This window comes from Natrix helvetica (genome assembly GCF_964273705.1).
Source record: "Natrix helvetica genome assembly, chromosome: Z".
Taxonomy (NCBI): domain Eukaryota; kingdom Metazoa; phylum Chordata; class Lepidosauria; order Squamata; family Natricidae; genus Natrix; species Natrix helvetica.
The window spans coordinates 4,288,338-4,310,285 of record NC_138554.1 but is presented as its reverse complement, the minus strand read 5'-3'; the positions used below and the strand labels follow the sequence as shown (position 1 = coordinate 4,310,285).

Below are 21,948 nucleotides of genomic sequence, written 5' to 3'. Positions count from 1 at the left end.
ATCCTTGGCAAGTGGTTCGTATTTACGACGGTCGCAGTGTCCCGCGGGTCACGCCATCCTCTCGTTGCGGCCTCCTGACGAGAAAAGTCAATGGGAAAGCCCGATTCGCTTCACGAGCGGATTTCCATTGGAACAACTGCGGTGACACACTTCACAAACGCAGCAAGAAAAGTTGTCAAGTGGACCGAAACTCGACCAATGTCTCACTTAGCCACATAGGTTTTTGGTTCAGTTGTGGTCGTACGTTGAGGGCCACATGTACTAGAAAATCTAGACATCTCGGAGGGAACGTGCCAAGGCCTGGGATGGAAGAGCCTGCCGGAGGGAACGAATAGGAAGGAGGCTGCTTAGGACGTCAGGGATTTGCTCTGCGGAAATGGGACGCGATTGATAGACTCCGGGGGGGAAAGCGGATGAAGGGGAGGGGTTAGTCATGAGGGAGCTGGGTAGGGCCAGGGGAATGGCTCAAAAGGTTGTGGGGAGCATGGAGCATCAGCTCCAACAATGATCCCGTTCTTCCAGAAAGCGGTAGTCAGTACCGATGTGATATACAAGTATTGAAACCCAACATTGATGTCCTGATTCTTTGTTGTTCTATCCCAGCGATGGCGAACCTTTTTTTGGCTCGTGTGCCATAAGTGGGGGGAGCGCAGAGGGGTCATGTACAAGCGTGTGGCACCGATAATGCAATGCACGCCCCCCCCAGTGCACGTATGCGCACTACAGGTGCGACCCCCCCATTTTTACATGCTTTTTTCGCCCTCCCCAGGTTCCAGAGGCTTTATAGGAGCCTGGGGAGGGCGAAAACAGCCTCCCCCGACCCCCCAGATACCCTCCGGAGGCTTCAGGGACCTTCAGGAGGCTTCCCTGAAGCCTTCGGGGCGCTCAAAACGACCCTCCGAGCAAACCGGAAGTCCGTTCCTGAACTTCCGGTTTGCCCGTAGAGCCGATTTTTTGCGCTCCGGAGGCTTCACGGAAGCTCATGAAGCCTCCGGAGGGCCTCAGGGGTGGAGTGGGGGGCTCTTTCCACTCTCCCCAAAGCCTCTGGAGCCTGGGGAGGGCGAAAAATGGCTTTTAAAAAGGGTGAACTCAGCTGGCCACTGCGCGCATGCAGTCTGGCCAGCTGACAGGGCAGCGCCTCACATGCCCTGACAAATGGCTCCACGTGACGCCTGTGGCACGCGTGCCATAGGTTCGCCATCACTGTTCTATCGGAACCTGACAGTCTCCAGGTTTTCCCCACCCAAATGAAAGTTCGAGTCCCCTGCCCAGCACCATAGGTCCATCAGATGATCCAATCAGGCACCGTCCAAAACTGGAGATGCCTCCCAGTCACCTCATCGCAGCTGCAGGGCAAGGTGTCCTTGACTCTCTGGGAAAGGAATGTTATTTTGACTACCTCTCCACCCATACTCCGTATAATCCCTCCTCCCATTTTCCCACAGTCGAAATTGTGGCAGGCCTAAAGGCCCAAATGTAAAAGATGGCTCCCAAGTCAGACAACAATAGCGCAAAGGAACCATTGGAGAACTGTGGTAAAAATGTACCGGGATGTCGTCTCCCGCAGACCTTTTTTTTAAAAATAATTAAAAAGAAATTTAATATGGAGCGCTGAACAATGAAATCTCAAATAATAAATTAGAGTCCTTGGCAAGGGATTGACGGGAGAAGCCGGCCTCTCTTTCGGATCTCTTGCATCACTGAGATTTGATTTCGGGATCCATCTCCGTCAGGACAGACAGGGACACTAACTGGATAATCCGGGTCGCGCGAGCTGGGAAAGGAAAAGAAGATTGGTCGTCATCCGGGCACCGATGATGGCGAAGAATGATTCAATTCAGAAAGAAATACGGAGATGGAAATGTAAAGAGTATTTATGGTCAGGGGTGTCAAACTCAAGGCCCAGGGGCCGGATCCAGCCCACGGGGTGCTTAGATCTGACCCACAGGGCCGCCCTGAAAACTGTTCTCACCGAATTGCGAAATGGACTCCTTATCCCAACCCCTTTTCATTTGGCTAATGTAAATTCCTAGCATTCACACCCAGCAAAGTCCCAGCAAACAGTCTTTCAAAGGTGAATTGCAAACACCGACCTTATCAGTCCTTGGATAATTGCCAGGCAGAGAGCTTCCAGGCGCAACGTGGGTACAAGGAAATACTTGACAAGGAGCCTCTCGGGTAAGCAAATCTTCACACTAATAAGCGAACTAATTTGTTTCCTGCAAACTCCACTCCCCTTTCGCTCCTTTTTATTTCCTATGGGAGGGGCCATTCAACATCCCCTTGTGCCTTTACTCCTGAGTCAACTCTTGTTTCTTAATTGTTCCTTTCTCCTGACAGCTCCGTGCATGCGCACATGGGAAACAGGCTCCAACTGTTCTTCTGCCCCACTCCTAAGGTAGCTGAAAACTGTTAGACAGCCCTGGTCCCATCTCTGTCTCCAACACAGAGCACCCGTCAGAGCTCTCCCCAGACTCCAGGACTGGCCCATTTTCCTCCCCAACCTCCTCACTGTCTGAATCTGCCGCCAGCTCTGCTGGCCACTGGTGGGCCACAAACGAAACAGCAAAGGACTGGCCCACAGTGCCTCTGCCAGCAAAAATGATTTTTGCTGGCAGAGGGCTGCAGGAGGCCGTCACAGTTTTGGTCACTGCAATATATGTGTGTGTGTGTTTGTGTGTGTTTGTGTGTGTATATGATGAGAGCTAAATAGCTTGAAATAGATCTATACTAGTCTCCCTTTATTTATTTATCAGCACAAACACAACACAAATATAAAAAGGCAACATTAAAAATAAAAATATGGTTTTCTGTCTGGATGGTCCTCTGTAATGAGCCGAAGGACAGAAAGGGGGAGTAGTGAGCTCCCTCCCATATTTGGGCATACCAGGGGTTGTAACACAAATACATATATATATTCTATCCCCTGCAATAGGAGATGTTGTTTTGAACATTTGCAAGCCTGCGAAAAGGGACAGCTTCTTCCCCCTGGTAGTCTTTTGGGGGTTGTACCACTGAAGGGAGACATCAGAAATCCCAGCGGTAGAAGCTCCGATTCACTCACCTGTCACTCGCCGTAAGCAGTTTGGTCTCTTCTGGTCTGGGACCCGTACCACCAGGAAGTAGACCGGAAGTCCAGATGCCGCGATGGCAATGCCGATGGCTGAATTGATAGGGTCAGTGTAGAGCGGTACAGCCACCAGGAAGATGGTGCAGAGGCAGAAAATGATGGGGAAAATGATGGTCAACTACAGGAAACAGAAGCGGAAATTGGTTGAAGTCTCCCATTGCCGCAGAACTCACAAAAGTCCACCCACCACACTAAGGACTCGCACCAAATTTCGAGCTCGCTCTAGTGATGGAGCACCGAAAACTTCTGTAGAAAAGACGTGCCGCCGATGAATTGTTCTCATTGTCAGGAAATTAGCCCTTTGTCTAATTTCGGAATGGGACAATTTGCCATGGCCAACTGGTCATAGTCAACTTGTTGTGGCCAATTCACCATGGCCACCTCAGCGCAACCAGCTTGCCACAGTCAACTCGCTGTGGCCAATTCACTGTGGCCAACTCAGCACACCCATCTTGCCATGGTTAACTCGCCGTGGCCAATTCACTGTGGCCAATTCAGCACAACCACCTTGCCAGGGTCAATTCCGCATGAACAACTCAACACAACCAGCTTCCCACGGTTAACTCGATGTGGCCAATTCACCATAGCCAAGTCAGCACAACCAGATTGCCATGGTCAACTTGCCGGGGTTAATTCATCATAGCCAACTCAGCACAACCAGATTGCCATGGTCAACTTGCCATGGCTAATTCACTGTGGCCAATTCAGCACAACCAGCTTGCCACAGTTAACTTGACGTGGCTAATTCACCGTGGCCAATTCAGCACAACCAGCTTGCCACAGTTAACTTGACGTGGCTAATTCACAGTGGCCAATTCAGCACAACCAGCTTGCCACAGTTAACTTGACGTGGCTAATTCACTGTGGCCAATTCAGCACAACCAGCTTGCCGTGGTCAACTCGATGTGGACCAGTGACTCGTATTTACGACGATTGCAGCCTCCCAGGATCAGATTACCACCATTTTTTAACTTTCCCAGCCAGCTTCTGACAAGCAAAGTCAACCGGGGGGGGGGGGGGACAGACGAATTTGCCTAATGACCATGTAATTCACTTAGCAACTGCAGTGACTCGCTTAACAACCATGGCAAAAAATGTCATAAAATGGGGGGGGGGGATTCACTTGGATTGCTAATGGAAATGTTGGCCTCCATTGGGGTCATACGTCGAGGACGACCTGTATAGTTAGCATTGCCAGTTTAATGTTGGGCTGTGGCAACGGAAGTTGTATATATTACGCAGCTAACAAACAGCCCTCTACCTTGAGTGGACGTTCTCTAGAAGGTTCCTTCCAGCGAAGATACAGTTGCCCTGCGATGGACAGGCCCACAAAGAACCAGTAGCTGAAGCTGTAGTAGTTGATGAGTTGAAAGATGTCTTCCACGCAAAGATAAATCAGAGCCATGGCTCCCTGCAGTGGACAGAACACCAGAAGGAAAGCCAAATTCAACAGGATTAGCAGAATATAACTTTGGTTTTTCCAACGAAACATCTAGAAATGAGTAAAGTAATAACTAGAAGCAAGTCAAGGGTTTGTTAAAAACAGATTGGGCCAAACCAATCTCATTTCAGCCTCCGACACAGTGACAAAATTAGTAGACCAGCAAAATGCATTCAATATAGTATCCTTAGACTTCAGGAAGGCATTCGATAAGGTAAACCGCGACCTACTTCTTGGTAAGCTAGAAAAAAGGGGGATAGATGGCATCTGTCAGGGTTCCAAGTAATAGACCCAATGCAATCAAAAATCCGAGCCCAAGGTGTTCCTCAAAGTCCAAATTTACTAGTTTCAAGTTCAAGTTTATTTGATTTATAGACCGCCCCCTCTCCCCGAAGGGACTCGGGGCAGTGTACAGGAACCACATTAAAAACCAAATACATAGTAAATACTCTTAAAACCAGATTAAACCTAGAGCCCTGTGCAAGTTATTAAAAGGCATATCATCTGGTGAAAACCCGACTCTGAAGGTCCCGAGGTTTTCCCCCCACCCAAATTAAATAGCAAAGTTCTCTCCCTCAGTCCCCTTGTCCATCACATGGTCCAATCAGGTCACAGTCCCAACTCCAGTTGGTTTCCGTCCACGCCTCCCCAGCACCTGGGGAGAACGTCCTTGGTTCCCAGGAGAAAGGATTTTATTTTGGCTATAAGTTGCCCACTATCTCTATTCCCCCCCATCCCAATTCCAACAGCTCTAACCAGCCTTGCTGTGGCAGCCCTGAAGATGCTCCAAAATGGCCTTGTGGTCCCCCTCTGCTTGCTTCCCTCCATTTAGACCTAGTACCATTAGAGACTACTTGTTGAGTACGGTTTGTCAGCCAGTTACAAATCCAACTGACGGGGATGTTATCTATCCCACTTTTTTTTCCATCGCCTACCAAGAAGTCGGTTGTGGTCTATTTTGTCGAATGCCTTGCTGAAGTCTAACTATACTATATCGCACGTACCGTTCAAAAAGTTAGAGAAGATAATTGCGCGGGCAATTATGGGGAGAACGAGGTTCACCCATGTAACACCTCTCCTGCACGAGCTGCACTGGCTCCCTGTGGTCTACCGGGTGCGCTTCAAGGTGTTAATCACCATCTTTAAAGCGCTCCATGGCACAGGACCTAGTTATTTGCGGGATCGTATCCTGCCCCATACATCCCTGCGACCAATCCGCTCTCACAGAGAGGGACTCCTCCGGGTGCCGTCCACTAGGCAGTGCCAGAGGACGGCGCCCAGGAGTAGGGCCTTCTCTGTGATGGGCCCAGCCCTCTGGAACGACCTCCCCCCAGATATTAGGACAACGACTGATCTCCGCTCCTTCCGCACGAAACTCAAGACCCACCTGTTCCAACTAGCCGGCCTGGCTTAATTAGAACTCTCTAACCTCCCTGGCAATTTTAAACTGTAAATTTAAATCTTTGGGGTATTTTAACTGTTTTAATTGTTGTAATTTTACTGTTATTTATCTTAACTTTGTGGCTTTTATTTCTATTTGAATTGTTAAATGTTGATGTATTTACCTCCTCCATGCCACACGCCTATATATTTGATTGTACGTCGCCCTGAGTCCCTTCGCGGAGAGGGCGCGACTGATAAATCGAATAAAATAAAATAAAATAAATAAATAAATAAATAATTGCTTCTTCCACTGGGCAAATCACTCAAGATAATAGGAAAAGGGACAGTGGATATTTAAGGCTTGGGGAGGAGATTGGACTAGATCCATGATGGTGAACCTATGGCAGACGGAGCCATATCTGCCGGCGCACGAGCCATCAGCTCCAGCGCCGTCCAGCTGATTTTTTCGGCCTTCCAGAGGACCGGGAGAGGCTGTTTTTGCCCTCCCCGGGCTCCAGGAAAGCTCCGAAGCCTGGGGAGGGTGAAAAATGGGCCCAACGGGCCAACCGGAAGTTCGGAAACTTTCCTGAAGCCTAGGGAGGGCGAAAACAGCCTCCTCCATCCCCCAGAAGCCAGAAACAGATTATTTCCGAAATTCTGGTTGGCCCATTGGGCTTGTTTTTTGCCCTCCCCAGACTTTGGAGGCTTTCCTGAAGCCTGGAGAGGGTGAAAACTCCCCCCCCCCCACGCACGGGAGGTTGTGCGCGCATGCGCAGGTGGGCAGAGCGCATTGCATTGTGGGTATCGGGCAGGGGTGGGTTCCTGCCAGTTCTAACCTCTTCTATAGAAGAGGTTCCACAAATCTACAGTGCCGTTTAGAACCGGTACCAGCTCCCTCCCCCCGCCCGTCCGCACATCATCAAGATGAAGAGCGAGAGGAGGAATTCTGGGAGTTGAAGTCCACAAGTCTTAAAGCTGTCAACTTTGAACACCCCTGGGATATTTTTTCCTAAAGGGTTAGGGGTGCAAGGGTCTTGTAACTTGACAGCTTTAAGACTTGCGTGCTTCAAATGCCGGAGTTTCTGAGCCAACATGACTGGAGGAGGAATTCTGGGAGTTGAAGCTCACAAGTCTTAAAGCTGTCAAGTTTGAATACCCCTGGGTTTTTTTTTTCTAAAGTGTTAGGGGTGCAAGGGTCTTGTAACTTGACAGATTTAAGACTTGCACACTTCAATGCCAGAATTTCTGAGCCAATATGACTGGAGGAGGTATTCTGGGAGTTGAAGTCCACAAGTCTTAAAGCTGTCAAGTTTGAACACCCCTGAGGTTTCTTTTTCTAAAGCGTTAGGGGTGCAAGGATCTTGTAACTTGACAGCTTTAAGACTTGTATGCTTCAAATGCCAGAGTTCCTGAGCCAATATTTTGGTTGCTAAGCAAGAGCGTTGTCAAGTGAGTTTCACCACATTTTACATGTTGGCCATGCCCACCCAATCACATGGCTGGCATGCCACTCCCACCCAGTCACATGGCTGGCAAACCACTCCCACAAAGCAGGCCACACCTACAGAAGAGGTTCTAAAAAAATTTGAAACCCACCACTGGTATGGGGCACGCATTTACAAAAAGGTTTGCAATCACAATGTCCTTTCCAACTGTTATTCTGTTAAGGCCTTTCTCTCCACCAAGCCAACTGGATACGTGCGCACACGCTCACACGGTACCCTAGGACTCACGTTAAAAAGCAGGGCTGGCACAGGGGTGTACCGTTCCACGTGGATCATGCAGATGGCATCTGGCAGGTGCCCTTCCCGGGAGCCAACAAAAAACAATCTGTTGAGAAAGAATGAACAAGTGTCTTAAGTTGCCCTTCTGGTCCTGAAGGCCAATTTCAGAAAGCAGAAATGTGCAACTCCTAAAACATACAGAGAACGGTTGCAGGAATTGGGTACGTCTAGTTGAATGAAAAGAAGGACCAGGGGAGACATGATAGCAGTCTTCCAATATCTCAGGGGTTGCCCCAAAGAAGAGGGAGTTAAACTATTCTTCCAAGGCACCTGGGGGCAGGGCAAGAAGCAATGGGTGGAAACTAAGCAAGGAGAGAAGCAACCTAGAACTGAGGAGAAATTTCCTAACAGAACAATTAATCGGTGGGGGCGCAGTGGTTAGAATGCCGGCAGTTCGGTAGTTCGATCCTCACCAGCTCAAGGTTGACTCAGCCTTCCATCTCTCCAAGGTCGGTAAAACAAGGACTCAGATTGTTGGGGGGGGGGCAATAGGCTGACTCTGAAAAACTGCTTAGAGAGGGCTGTAAAGCCCCGTGAAGTGGTATATAAGTCTAAGTGCTAGTGGGAAGGAAGGAAGGAAGGAAGGAAGGAAGGAAGGAAGGAAGGAAGGAAGGAAGGAAGGAAGGAAGGAAGGAAGGAAGGAAGGAAGAAGAGAAGGAAGGAAGGAGATGGGAATGAGGAGAAGGAAGGAAGGAAGGAAGGAAGGGAGGGAGGGAGGGAGGGAGGGAGGGAGGGAGGGAGGGATAGGAATGAGGAGAAGGAAGGAAGGGGATGGGAACGAGGAGAAGGAAGCAAGGAAAGAAGGAAGGGAGGAAGAAGAGAAGGAAGGAAGGAGATGGATATAAGGAGAAGTAAGGAAGGAAGGGGATGTGAATGAAGAGAAGGAAGGAAGGAGATGGGAATGAGGAGAAGGAATGAAGGAAGGAAGGAACAAAAGAAGGAAGGAAGGAGATGGGAATGAGGAGAAGTGAGGAAGGAAGGGGATGGGAATGGAAGGAAGGAAGGAAGGAAGGAAGGAAGAAGAAAGAAGAGAAGGAAGGAAGGGGATGGGAATGAAGAGAAGGAAGGAAGGAAGGAAGGAAGGAAGGAAGGAAGGAAGGAAGGAAGGAAGGAAGGAAGGAAGGAGATGGGAATGAGGAGAAGGAAGGGAGGAAGGAAGGAAGGGATAGGAATGGGGAGAAGGAAGCAAGGGGATGGGAACGAGGAGAAGGAAGGAAGGAAGGAAGGAAAGAAGGAAAAAAAAGTTTTTGCACCCTGCAAACCTCCCCAAAATAGCCCGGTTTTGGCACAAAGGGGCCCGTTTATTTCAAAAAAAAAGGGGGGGGGGGCATGGATAGCTTTTAGGAGGCTTATAGAGTGCTCCTGGGAGTGGGGGGGGGCAAAATTGAGCAAAAATGGGCCTGTATTTTCCCCCCCAAAAAGGGGGCATGGATAGCCTTTAGGAGGCTTATAGAGTGCTCTTGGGAGTGGGGGGGGGGAAATTGAGCAAAAATGGACCTGTATTTTCCCCCCCAAAAAAGGGAGCTTGGATAGCCTTTAGGAGGCTTATAGAGTGCTCCTGGGGAGTTGGGGGGGCAAAATTGAGCAAAAATGGGCCCGTATTTTTCCCCCCAAAAAGGGGGAAGGATAGCCTTTAGGAGGCTTATAGAGTGCTCCTGGGAGTGGGGGGGGGGGGCAAAATTGAGCAAAAATGGGCCTGTATTTTTCCCCCCCAAAAGGGGGCATGGATAGCCTTTAGGAGGCTTATAGAGTGCTCCTGGGGAGTTGTGGGGGGCAAAATTGAGCAAAAAAAGGGCCCGTTTTTCACTCATTTCTGCCCTCCCCAGCCCCCAGGAGCTCTCTGGAAGCCTCCTAAAGCTTATGCACGGCCATTTTGGTGAAGGGGGCAAAAAATGCTTGATTCAGTGTATAAGATGCACCCAGATTTTCAGCCCCTTTTTTGAGGGAAAGAGGTGCGTCTTATACTCCGACAAATACGATGTGTGTGTGTGTGTGCTTGCCCATTTCTCCCGCGGCCCGGTTTCGAACAGGCCACGCGGCTCCGTAGTGGTTTACCTGGAAGCGGCGAGAATGGAAGCATTAAGGCCTCCAAAGCAGGACAGGGCCACTGCGATGGGAATGGTCCAGCTCATCACTCCGAAAACCTGATCGCCAAAAGTCTAGAAGAAAAAGAAGAGATTTCCTCTATCAATTGCTGGGACCTCACCCTTATGCCAGAGCAGGAGGGGAGCTCCGTTTTCACTGGCAGAGGGTTGCAATCAGGGGTGAAATCCGGCAGGTTCTGACCGGTTCTGGAGAACCGGTCGCGGACATTTTGAGTCGTTCCGAGAACCAGCAAATGCCACCTCTGGCAGGCCCCAAAGTGGGGTGGGAATGGAGATTTTGCAGCATCCTTCCCCTGCCATGCCCACCAAGCCATGCCTATGCCCACCAAGCCATGCCCATGCCCACCAAGCCATGCCCATGCCCACCAAGCCACGCCCACAGAACCGGTGGTAAAAAAAAATTGAATTTCACCACCGATTGCAAGAGGCCGTCCCAGCCGAAAACAGAGCTCGTTTTCATTGGCATGGCACTCGGGCCATCACAGGCACCCGCAATGTCGAACTGGCCACGCCCACCTCGGGCCCTCGAGGTCAAACTGATGCAGCTCTCAATGAAATCGAGTTTGACATCCTTGCCCTATGCCAAGACTAAGCACGTCATTTAGTCAGCATCTTCATTTAACGACCCCATAATCTGGAATCTGGGCAACTGAAGGGAGCTGCGTTTTTACTGGCCAGATGCCCTTCCCTGTTGCCAGTGTGGAGTTTTGTTCAGCAGATATATTCTCAGTGGGCCCAGAGAGAGAAATATCTGCCTCTTACTACCTAGGATTGAACTCACAGCTCCCTGGTTCCTCACTCCAAGCACGTCACTTAATGGCATTGTACAATATGTGATCCCCTAGTTAAATGACTGTTTAAAGCAGGCCTGTCCAACCTCGGTCACTTTAAAACTTGTGGACTTCAACTCCCAGAATTCCCCAGCCAGCTAAGCTCTACGACAAGACTAAGCGCTTCATTTAACAGCATTGTACAATATGTGATTTTTTGTGTGTGTCTTTTAATGACCCCATAATCCCTTGTATCAGGATGGAGTCTGGGAAACTGAATGGAGCTGAGTGTTTCCTGGCCGGATGCCTTCCTGTCACCAGTGCGGAGTTACATTCGGCAGATATATTCTCATTGTGCCCAGAGAGAGAGAAATATCTGCCTCTACCTAGGATCGAACTCACAGCCTACTGATTGTGAGGCCAGAGCTCCGCTTCTAGGCCACCATACCACGCATCATACAATATTTGATCCCCTAGGGCTGTTTGGGGAATTCTGGGAGTTGAAGTCCACGAGGCTTAAAGCGGCCAAGGTTGAACAATCATGCTTTAGGGAAAAATTCCACTGATCCGTCCCACGAACGGGCCGAGATGCGCTTACTAACCACAGCCACGGCATCGCTCGACAGGATCTCCATCTTGCTCAGGACGGTGTAGTAGGCCACGTTGGTCATGATGTAGATCACCGTGACGATCGGCATGGATATCCCAATGGAGAGGGGGAGGTTCCTAGGGAGAAAATTGTTGCGTTCGGGGTCTCTGTTGTGGCTATTTATACGGGCTGTAAATTTGGCGGCCATTCGCTTCAGAGGAATCCGGGATAGGAGAGACAGCTTGCAAAGCTCAATGTCTTTATTTATTTGGTTTTTTGTAAGCCCTGCCTTTATTTTTGTTGATGAACAATTCGAGGTGGTGAAGATATCTATTGCTCCTTCCTCCTCCATTTTCCCTATGACAACAACAACCCGGCAAGGTGGGTTGAGCTGAGAGAGAATGACTGGCCCAGTTGACTTTTATGTATTTTTTAAGGCAGGACTAGAACTCCCAGGCTCCTGACGATTGGTTTAAAGTCGGCCAGCCGGCTTTCGTGCCCAACTGAGACTAGAACTCCCAGTCTCCTGGTGATTTGGCCCAAAGTCACTCATTTAGCTTCCATGCCCCAGGTGGGACTAGAACTCACCGTCTCCTGGTCTAAACACTAAAGTCACCTGTTCAGCTTTCATGCTGAATCTGCTGAACGATTGGCCTAAAGTCACCCAGCTGGCATTCATGCTCAAGGCGGAACTAGAACTCACTCTCTCCTGGTGATTGGCCCAAAGTCACCTATTTAGCTTCCATGCCCCAGGTGGGACTAGAACTCACACTCTCCTGGTGATTGGTCCAAAGTCACCCATCTATCTTTCATGCCCAAGGGGGACTAGAACTCACAGGCTCCTGGTGATTGGCCCAAAGTCACCCAGCTGGCTTTCATGCCCAAGGGGGGACTAGAACTCATAATCTCCTGCTGATTGGCCCAAAGTCACCCATCTATCTTTCATGCCCAAGGGGGGACTAGAACTCCCACTCTCCTGGTGATTGGCCCAAAGTTACCCAGCTGGCTTTCATGCCCAAAATGAAACAAGAATTCACAGTCTCCTGTTAATTGGTCCAAGATCACCCAGTTGGGTTTCATGCCCAAGGTGGGACTAGAACTCACTCTCTCCTGGTGATTGACCCAAAGTCACCCATCTATCTTTCATGCCCAAGGGGGACTAGAACTCATAATCTCCTGCTGATTGACCCAAAGTCACTCAGTTGGCTTTCATGCCCAAGATTGAACTAGAATTCACAGTCTCCTGCTGATTGGCCCAAGATCACTCAGTTGGGTTTCATGCCCAAGGTGAAACTAGAACTCACTCTCTCCTGGTGATTGACCCAAAGTCACTCAGTTGGCTTTCATGCCTAAAGGGGAAGTTGAACTCACAGGCTCCTGGTTTTTAGGCCAGCTACCTACACCGCATCAGCTTTGGCTAAATTCCTTTGCTAAGCTCTCATCTTTCTTTCCCCTCTAGTGGCAATCAGTTCTCCTGGCTTTCCTCTCATTTCATAAAAGGACGGGGAGAAAATCCCCATGCCGGGTTGGGAATTCATTTCTTCCTCCGGTTATTCGTTCCTTCCAGAATTCCTTCCTTCTAGAGCTCCCTGTAACAGCATTGCCAAAAAAAAGGCATTAAGAGTGGTTAACCTAATTTTGCGAAGCTCCTTCTTCTCCGGTAACATTGAACTCCAAACCAGGGCATCCAAAACCTTTGCCAAACCAATCTTCGAATACAGCTCATCTCTGCCTGGGATACACATTGTTTTATCGGACATTAATACAATGAACGGTCTTTCACGAGAAGGGTACTCCACTCCTCCGCTCACAATAGAATCCCTTCGGCCACCCGGCTCCAAATTTTGGGCTGGGACAACCCAAAACCGCGCCGCCTACGGTCTGACCTAAGCGCAGTACACAAAATTGTCTGCTACAATGTCTTACCTGTTGACGACGACTTCGGCTTCAACCGCAACAATACACGGGCCAACAATAGGTACAAACTCAAGGTTAACTGCTCCAAACTCGATTGCAGAAAATACGACTTCAGCCACAGAGTGGTCAACACCTGGAATGCTCATCCCGACTCCGTTGTTACCTCCTCAAACCCCCATAACTTCAACCTCAAACTGTCTACCGTGGACCTCACCCCATTCCTAAGAGGTCCGTAAAGGGAGGCTTGCATAAGCGCACCAGCGTTGCCTGCCGTCCCTGTCCTACTGTTTCTCCCTTTTATTTCTACTCATTTACAATAATACAATACAATAGTAGAGTTGGAAGGGACCTTGGAGGCCTTCTAGTCCAACCCCCTGCCTAGGCAGGAAACCCTATACCGTTTCAGGCAAATGGCTATCCAACATCTTCTTAAAGACTTCCAGTGTTGGGGCATTCACAACTTCTGGAGGCAACTTCTGTTCCCCTGATGAATTGTTCTCACTGTCAGGAAATTTCTCCTCAGTTCTAAGTTGCTTCTCTCCTTGATTAGTTTCCACCCATTGCTTCTTGTTCTGTCCTCAGGTGCCTTGGAGAATAGTTTGACTCCCTCTTCTTTGTAGCAACCCCTGAGATATTGGAAGACTGCTATCATGTCTCCCCTAGTCCTTCTTTCTCTTAAGCTAAACATACCCAGTTCCTGCAACCGTTCTTCATATGTTTTAGTCTCCAGTCCCCCTAATCAGAACAAGAAGCAATGGGTGGAAACTAATCAAGGAGAGAAGCAACTTAGGACTGAGGAGAAACTTCCTGACAGTGAGAACAATTAATCAGTGGAACAGCTTGCCTCCAGAAGTTGTGAATGCCCCAACACTGGAAGTCTTTAAGAAGATGTTGGATGACCATTTGTCTGAAAAGGTATAGGGTTTCCTGCCTAGGCAGGGGGTTGGACTAGAAGACCTCCAAGGTCCCTTCCAACTCTACTATTGTATTATTGTATTGTATTATTGTATTAATCTATTTTATTAGATAGTGCCCAATGTTCAAGTTTGTCAAGATCCTTCTGTATCTTAACCTATCTTCTGGAGTGTTGGCTATTCCTGCCAGCTTGGTGTCATCTGCAAATTTGATGACTTCCCCATTTATTCCCTCATCCAAATCATTGATGAAGATGTTGAAGGGTACTGGGCCTAAAACAGAGCCTTGGGGTCCTCCACTGCATCCCTCCCTCCATGTAGATGCAGTTCCATTGAGGACTACACGTTGAGTGCGGTTGGTCAGCCAGTTACGAATCCATCTGGTGGTGATGCTGTCCAACCCACATTCTTCTACTTTATCTAGTAGTAGGTTATGGTCTACCTTATCAAAAGCCTTACTGAAGCCCAAGTAAACTATATCGACGGCATTCCTCTGGTCCACTAATTTTGTCACATTATCAAAGAATGCAATTTCCTTTGTTCATGTCCACGTTTATTCTTATACCTGCAATCTTGTACATGTTTGCTCTCTGCAGATTGCAAGGTTTATCTTTTTTGCTTTTTTTTGCCCCTCAGAAAATCCATACGACAAACTTTTGATAAGAGCAGGGCTGCAATGCCTAGCTTTGCCCAACAGGGGGCACTTGCTCTCCACCTGAATTCCCTCCTAAATAAAACCCCAGGAATCTGAATTAAGGAAAAGAACAAAAGCTGGGTATTTTGTAGAATCATCGGGCTTGGGAGGGACCTGAGAGGTCTTCTAGTCCAACCCCACCCCACACACCCAAGGGGACTTTGGAGAGTCTGGCACTCCCCTGGCACCTCTGTGCATCGAACAAAATAAATAAGTAACAATGCCCGCAATCACAGTTCAATAGACAGCCCTCGACTTGAGAACCAAACTTCCGTTGCTAAGTGAGACAGTTAAGCGAGTTTTGCCCCATTTTATATGACCTTTCTTGCCACCGTCGTTAAGGGAATCACCGCAGTAACACGGTCGTTAAGTGAGTCTGTCTTTCCCCATCGACTTTGCCTGTCGGAAGGTCGCAAATAGGGGGAAGAGGGGACACCAACACCGTCGTAAATACGAGCCAGGGGCCAAGCATCCAAATTTCGATCCTGGGACCAGGGGGATTCTGCAACAGTCGTTAAGTGTGAAAAACGGTCGCTATGTCACTTTTCCCCATTCCGGTCGTAACTTTGAGCAGTCACTAAGCGAACTGTTATAAGTCGAGGAACTGCCTGTAATTTGAAGAGGCTCGTGTTCCTAAACCTGACTTTGAGACAGTCGGACTTCAACTCCCATCTTCCATTTCAACTTCAATGCAAATCAAATTCAAATTCAATTCTCAGGCTAGCTGGGGAATTCTGGGAGTTGAAGTCCACCGACCTCAAAGACTTAGCATTCACTTTAGTGTCACTTTAAATGTTCATTAAATGAAATTTGCTTGCAGGCAGATCTCAAAGAGTCACCACCACCTCCAATATACACTACATAAACAATCATCCCCATTGAATGACCCCATAACCCCTTGTGGGGTGGAGTCTGGCCATCTGAATGGAACTGAGTGTTTACTGGCCGGACGCTCTTGTTGTTGCCAATGCGGAGTTATATTCAACAGATATTAACAGATTAACAGAGTTGGAAGAGACCTTGGAGGTCATCTAGTCCAACCCCTCGCCCAAGCAGGAGACCCTACACCATTTCTGACAAATGTCAGTCCAGTCTCTTCTTGAAATCCTTCAGTGATGAAGCTCCCACAACTTCTGAAGGCAACTTCTGTTCCATGGGTTGATTCTTCTCATTGTCAGAAAATTTCTCCTTATTTCCAGGTTGAATCTCTCCTTGGTCAGTCTCCATCCATTATTCCTTGTCTGTCCTTCAGGTGCTTTGGAAAATAGCTTGATCCCCTCCTCTCTGGGGCAGCTCCCCCCCCCCCCCCAAATAAAGAATGCTAGTAAATCTAATCAATGGCTGGAAACTCATCAAGGAGATAAGCAACCTGGAATTAAGGAGAAACTTTCTAACAGTGAGGACAATTAACCAGTGGAACAGCTTGCCACCAAAAATGGTGGGCACTCCATCACTGAAGGTTTTTAAGAAGAGACTAGACAGTTACTTAACTGAAATGGTCTAGGTTCTCCTGCTTGAGAAGGGGCTGGACTAGAAGACCTCCAAGGCCCCTTCCTCCAAGGTTTTTAAGAAGAGACTAGACAGTTACTTAACTGAAATGGTCTAGGTTCTCCTGCTTGAGAAGGGGGCTGGACTAGAAGACCTCCAAAGCCCCTTGAGAAGGGGGCTGGACTAGAAGACCTCCAAGGCCCCTGTTCTGTTCCGTTCCGTTCCATTAAATTCTATTTCTATTCTATTTTCTATTCTATTCCATTCTATATTTTATGGTATTCTACATTCTATTCCATTCCATTCCATATTTTCTATTCTATTCTATTTTATCTGTATTCTATGTTTTATGGTATGCTATATTCCATTCCATTCCATTCCATTCCATGCATTCTATTTTATCCTATCCTATCCTATATTTTATGGTATTCTATATTCTATTCTATTTTATTCCATTCCACATTCTCTACTCTACTCTACTCTATTCTATATTTTATGGTATTCTATATTCTATTCTATTCCATTCCATTCCATATTCTCTTCTCTTCCCTGCTCTGCACTACTGTACTCTATATTTTATCGTATTCTATATTCTATTCTATTTTATTCCATTCCACATTCTCTACTCTACTCTACTCTATTCTATATTTTATGGTATTCTATATTCTATTCCATTCCATTCCATATTCTCTTCTCTTCCCTGCTCTGCACTACTGTACTCTATATTTTATTGTATTCTATATTCTATTCTATTGTATTCCATTCCACATTCTCTACTCTACTCTTACTTTACTCTATTAAGCCAGCCAACGTGGTTTATTTCCACAGAGTTTTCAACTCCTAGCTTGAGTATGGGGTTGGACCAGAAGAAGGCCTCCAAGATCCCTTTCAACCCTAGGATTCCATGAACATTTTTTTTAAAAAAGTCTATATATTCTATGTCCCAGAGGAACAACACAGTCCCGTTGGGATGTATCCATGTATGCACGTGGGGAGAAACACGGGGCTAGGCCATGTGAAATTCCGGCACTCAAGGAAGAGAAGGATCCTTCAGCCAATCCGGGACTCCTGCCAGCTTTAATCTCCCGCAAGGAATTTATTGACGGGAGAGACAAAGTCTGAAGAACAAGGAAGGGCCAGTTGATCGGGTTCAATTTCCCCCTGTTCATAACAATCCTAAAGCTATTCCAGGGAAACGTGGGTGGGGAGGACTTCTGGACGTGGGGATGGAAGCATGCCAACCCCAGTGATCTCACAGGCCTGGACTGAGTGAAAATCCGTCCAGCTGTTCGGGGCGGGGGGGCGGGAGGGGACTGACCTTTCGGGGTTCTTGATCTCTTCCGTGACAAAATTGAGGGTGTCCCATCCGGAGTAGGAGAAGAGGGCGGAGTAGAGAGCCAGGGCGATGCTGCCCACGTCCCACGCAGAGCCCTCGAAGGCGTCGGTTAAGTTCTCCGAGTGTCCTGCGGGAAAAGAGCGGGGAGAGGGAGTTAGCCCAAAATAACATGCCACAGCCGGTAGTCCTTGGCTTACGACCCACAATCGAGCCTTCCCCTCCCCCAAGTTTCCATTGCCATCATGTTTCCCCCCAAAAAGACAGGGTCTTATTTTTTTTAGCCCACCACCCCCCGGAAATAAACACTTGGGCTTATTTTCGGGGAGGTCTTATTAGTTTTGGGGTGCAGGAGACGGCAAGCGGGGTCACCTCATGGCTGCTGATGTGTTGCAATATTTTCAGGGAGGGCTTATTTTAGCACCTGCGCTCAATTGGGCTTATTATACGGGGAGGTCTTATTTTCAGGGAAACAGAGTCTATCTATCCATCCATCCATCCATTCTCTGTCATCAGTTTATCTACCTACCTACTTACCTATCCATCCATCCATCCATCCATCCTCTGTTTATCTATCCATCTACCTACCTATCTATCCATTCTCTATCTATTTATCTACCCACCTATCTACCTACCTATATATTTATCGATCTATATGGATCCATCCATCCTCTGTCATCTGTTTATCTACCTACCTACCTACCTACCTATCTACCTACCTACCTACCTACCTACCTACCTACCTACCTACCTACCTATATATTTATCAATCTATATCCATCCATCCTCTGTCATCTGTTTATCTACCTACCTACCTACATACCTACCTACCTATATACACAATATTGCCAAAAGTATTCGCTCACCCATCCACATAATCAGACTCAGCTGTGAGCGAATACTTTTGGCAATAGAGTGTATTTATCGATCTATATCCATCCATCAATCCTCTGTTGTCTGTCTGTCTATCTGTCTGTCTATCTATCTATCTATCTATCTATCTATCTATCTATCTATCTATCATCTATCTATCTATCATCTATCTATCTATCTATCTATCTATCTATCTATCTATCTATCTATCTATCTATCTATCTATCATCTATCTATCTATCTATCTATCTATCATCTCCAGAGGCTTTCTAGGAGCCTGGGGAGGGCGAAAAATGGCCCAGCGGACTTCCAAGTTGTCTGTCTGTCTGTCTGTCTGTCTGTCTGTCTGTCTGTCTGTCTTGTGTCTGTCTATCTATCTATCTATCTATCTATCTATCTATCTATCTATCTATCTATCTATCTATCTATCTCCAGAGGCTTTCTAGGAGCCTGGGGAGGGCGAAAAATGGCCCAGCGGACTTCCAAGTTGCCCGTTGGGCCATTTTTCTCCTTCCAGAGGCTTCAGGAGACTTCCCTGAAGCTTCCGGAAGGCAAAAAACAGTCCAATGCACAAACCGGAAGTTTGGGAACAGACTTCCGGTTTGCGTGTTGGGCGGTTTTTCTCCCTCTGGAGGCTTCAGGGAAGCTTCCGGAGGGAAAAAAAAAAAAAACAGTCAAAAATCAAGGCCATAAATCAGCTGCAATGTAGTACGGTGACCAAAATTGGTTGCAGTATTCCAGGTGTGGTCTTACTACAGGTTTTTTTTTGTAATACTACCTGCGCTAATGCACTACACGCACTAATTAATGCACTAATACTAATGAAGTTAGTCATCCCGTTTAAACAGGGGTGGGTTTCAAAAATTTTTAGCAACCAGTTCTCCGCCCCGTTGTTGGGTGGGCGTGGCTATGGTGGGCGTGGTCTATTCGGCCTCCTGCACAATGGTGGAGGGGAGTTTCCGCCCTCCCCGGGCTCCTGAGACTTCACTCGAGCCTCCGGGAGGGAGAAAAGACAGAAAAAGAGAAGGGAAGGGAAGGATAGGAAAGGAAAGAAAGAAAGAAAGAATGAAGGGGAGGGATGGAGGAGAGAGAGAGAAAGAAGGGAAAGGAAGAAGAGGAAAGGATGAATGAAAGAAAAAAGAGCGAGAGACAGAGAGAGAGAGAGAGAAAGAGAAAGAAAGAAAGAAAGAAAGAAAGAAAGAAAGAAAGAAAGAAAGAAAGAAAGAAAGAAAGAAATGGGGGAGGGAGTGAAAGAGAGAGCGGGAAAGAAAGAGAGAAAGAAAGAGAAAGAGAGAGAGAGACGGAAAGAGAGAGGGGGGAGGGAGAAAGATAGAGAAAGAGAAACAGAGGAAGGAAGGAGTGGGGGGAGGGAGGGAAAGAGAGGGAGAAAGAAAGAGAAAGACAGAAAGAGAGAGAGAAAGAAAGAAAGAGAATGAAAGAGAAAGAGAGGGAGGGAGGGAGGGAGGGAGGGAGAGAGAAAGAGAAAGAGAGAGACAGAGAAAGAAAGAAAGAAAGAAAGAGAGAGAGAGAGAGAGAGAAAGAAAGAAAGAAAGAAAGAGAAAGAAAGAAAGAAAGAAAGAAAGAAAGAAAGAAAGAAAGAAAGAAAGAAAGAAAGTTAGAAAGATCTCATCTGTGGTGTGTGTGAAGGGTCGTAGTCCTTCCCCCGTTCTCACCTGCAGGTCCTCTTTTGAAACTGCCAGTCATCCAGTGAGAACATTCCAGGGTGTCAATTAGCTCCAACGGGACCCCAGAGTAAGAAAGACGATTGGAAAACTTGGTTTGATCTCGGTTTGAATCTGACCTCTGGCCCTGACCACCCCTTATCACCTGGGGTGGAGGTACCCCCGGCTTCCCTCCCACCCCTAGAGGTTAGAGAAAATATAGACACCCCACAGCCAGAGGGTTACCAGTACCTTGTCCCATGCGGACGATGCCTGCAATGATCACGGCAATGAGGGCTAGCACCTTGGCGTAGGTGGACAGGTCCTGGACTCGGGTTCCCCACTTCACGTAGGAACAGTTCACAAAAGTCAGGAAGCCTGAAATCAAGAGAAGGAGGAAACCATGATACCCATTCCCAAGTACAGATGGTCCTCAGCTTATGACCACGGCCGAGCCCAACATTTATGTCCCTAGGTAAATGTTGCCCCATCTCGCGACTGTACTTTGCCACAGCGGTTAAGGGAATCTTGGCAGTGCTTCAATTAGTCAAGCAGTCGTTAAGGGAATCCGGCCTCCCCGTTGACTTCGCTCGTCAGAAGGTCGCGAAAGTGGATCACGTGACAACCCCCGCACCCCCCTCCGGGACACATCGTAAATACGAGTCAGGCCACTGAATTTTGATCCTGTGACCAAAATAACTTTTTTTATATTTTATTTTATTTTTTATTTTTATTTTATTTATTATTTATTTATTTTTTATTTTTATTCTTTCATTTCACTTTATCATTTTATTTTATTATTTTATACTTACTTATTTTATTTTTTAATTTATTTTATTATTATTATTTTACTTTACTTATTTCATTTTATTTATTTTATATTATTTTATATTTGTTATGTTATGATTATATTATAGTTTATTTTATTATATAATAATATTTTTATACTATAATTTATTTTATTTATTTTATGTTATTATTTAATATTTGTTATGTTATGTTGTTATGATTATTATATTATACTATACTATACTATACTATATTATAGTACATTATATTTATTATATTATAATATATTATAATATTATATTTATTATATTATATTATATTATATTATATTATATTATATTATATTATATTATTACATTACTATACTATACTATACTATACTATACTATACTATACTATACTATTATATTATATTATATTATATTATATTTGTTTATTTTATTTTATTATATTTGTTTATTTTATTTTATTATATTATATTAAAATTTGTTTTATTTTATTGCATTGTATTTTATTTACTTTCTGTTATTATTTATGCTATGTTATGTTACGTTGTTATGATTATTATATTATATTATTATTATATTTATTATATTATATTATATTATATTATATTATATTATATTATATTATATTATATTATATTATATTATATTATATTATATTATATTATTATATTATATTATATTATATTATATTATATTATATTATATTATATTATATTATATTATTACATTACATTACATTACATTACATTACTATACTATACTATACTATACTATACTATTATATTATATTATATTATATTATTATTATATTATATTATATTATATTTGTTTATTTTATTATATTATATTTATTTTATTTTATTATATTATATTAAAATTTGTTTTATTTTATTGCATTGTATTTTATTTACTTTCTGTTATTATTTATGCTATGTTATGTTACGTTGTTATGATTATTATATTATATTATTATTTATTTTATTATGTTATATTAAAATTTATTGTATTGTATTGTATTGTATTTATTATTGAATATTTGTCATGCTATGCTATGTGCTATGTTATATGG

General features: G+C 45.7%; 1 protein-coding gene across 5 annotated transcripts in view; it reads right to left on the bottom strand.

Annotated features, from left to right (window-relative positions):
* Window positions 1-1,416: 1,416 nt before the first annotated feature.
* Window positions 1,417-21,948, bottom strand: part of LOC309381617 (Y+L amino acid transporter 2-like) — a 45,188-nt gene continuing 24,656 nt past the window's right edge. For 3 of the 5 annotated variants that reach the window (XM_081932808.1, XM_081932807.1, XM_081932809.1), the window contains exons 3-10: window positions 20,335-20,460; window positions 17,534-17,678; window positions 11,216-11,339; window positions 9,794-9,897; window positions 7,688-7,784; window positions 4,392-4,541; window positions 3,065-3,248; window positions 1,418-1,774 (exon numbers count right to left, since the gene is read on the bottom strand). In XM_081932808.1, the coding sequence (XP_081788934.1) occupies window positions 1,698-1,774; window positions 3,065-3,248; window positions 4,392-4,541; window positions 7,688-7,784; window positions 9,794-9,897; window positions 11,216-11,339; window positions 17,534-17,678; window positions 20,335-20,460 (1,007 nt within the window). In that variant the 3' untranslated portion in view covers window positions 1,418-1,697. Of the gene's footprint in view, window positions 1,775-3,064; window positions 3,249-4,391; window positions 4,542-7,687; window positions 7,785-9,793; window positions 9,898-11,215; window positions 11,340-17,533; window positions 17,679-20,334; window positions 20,461-21,948 lie in introns of all 5 variants that reach the window. The other 2 variants (XM_081932805.1, XM_081932806.1) reach the window with 2 other exon arrangements.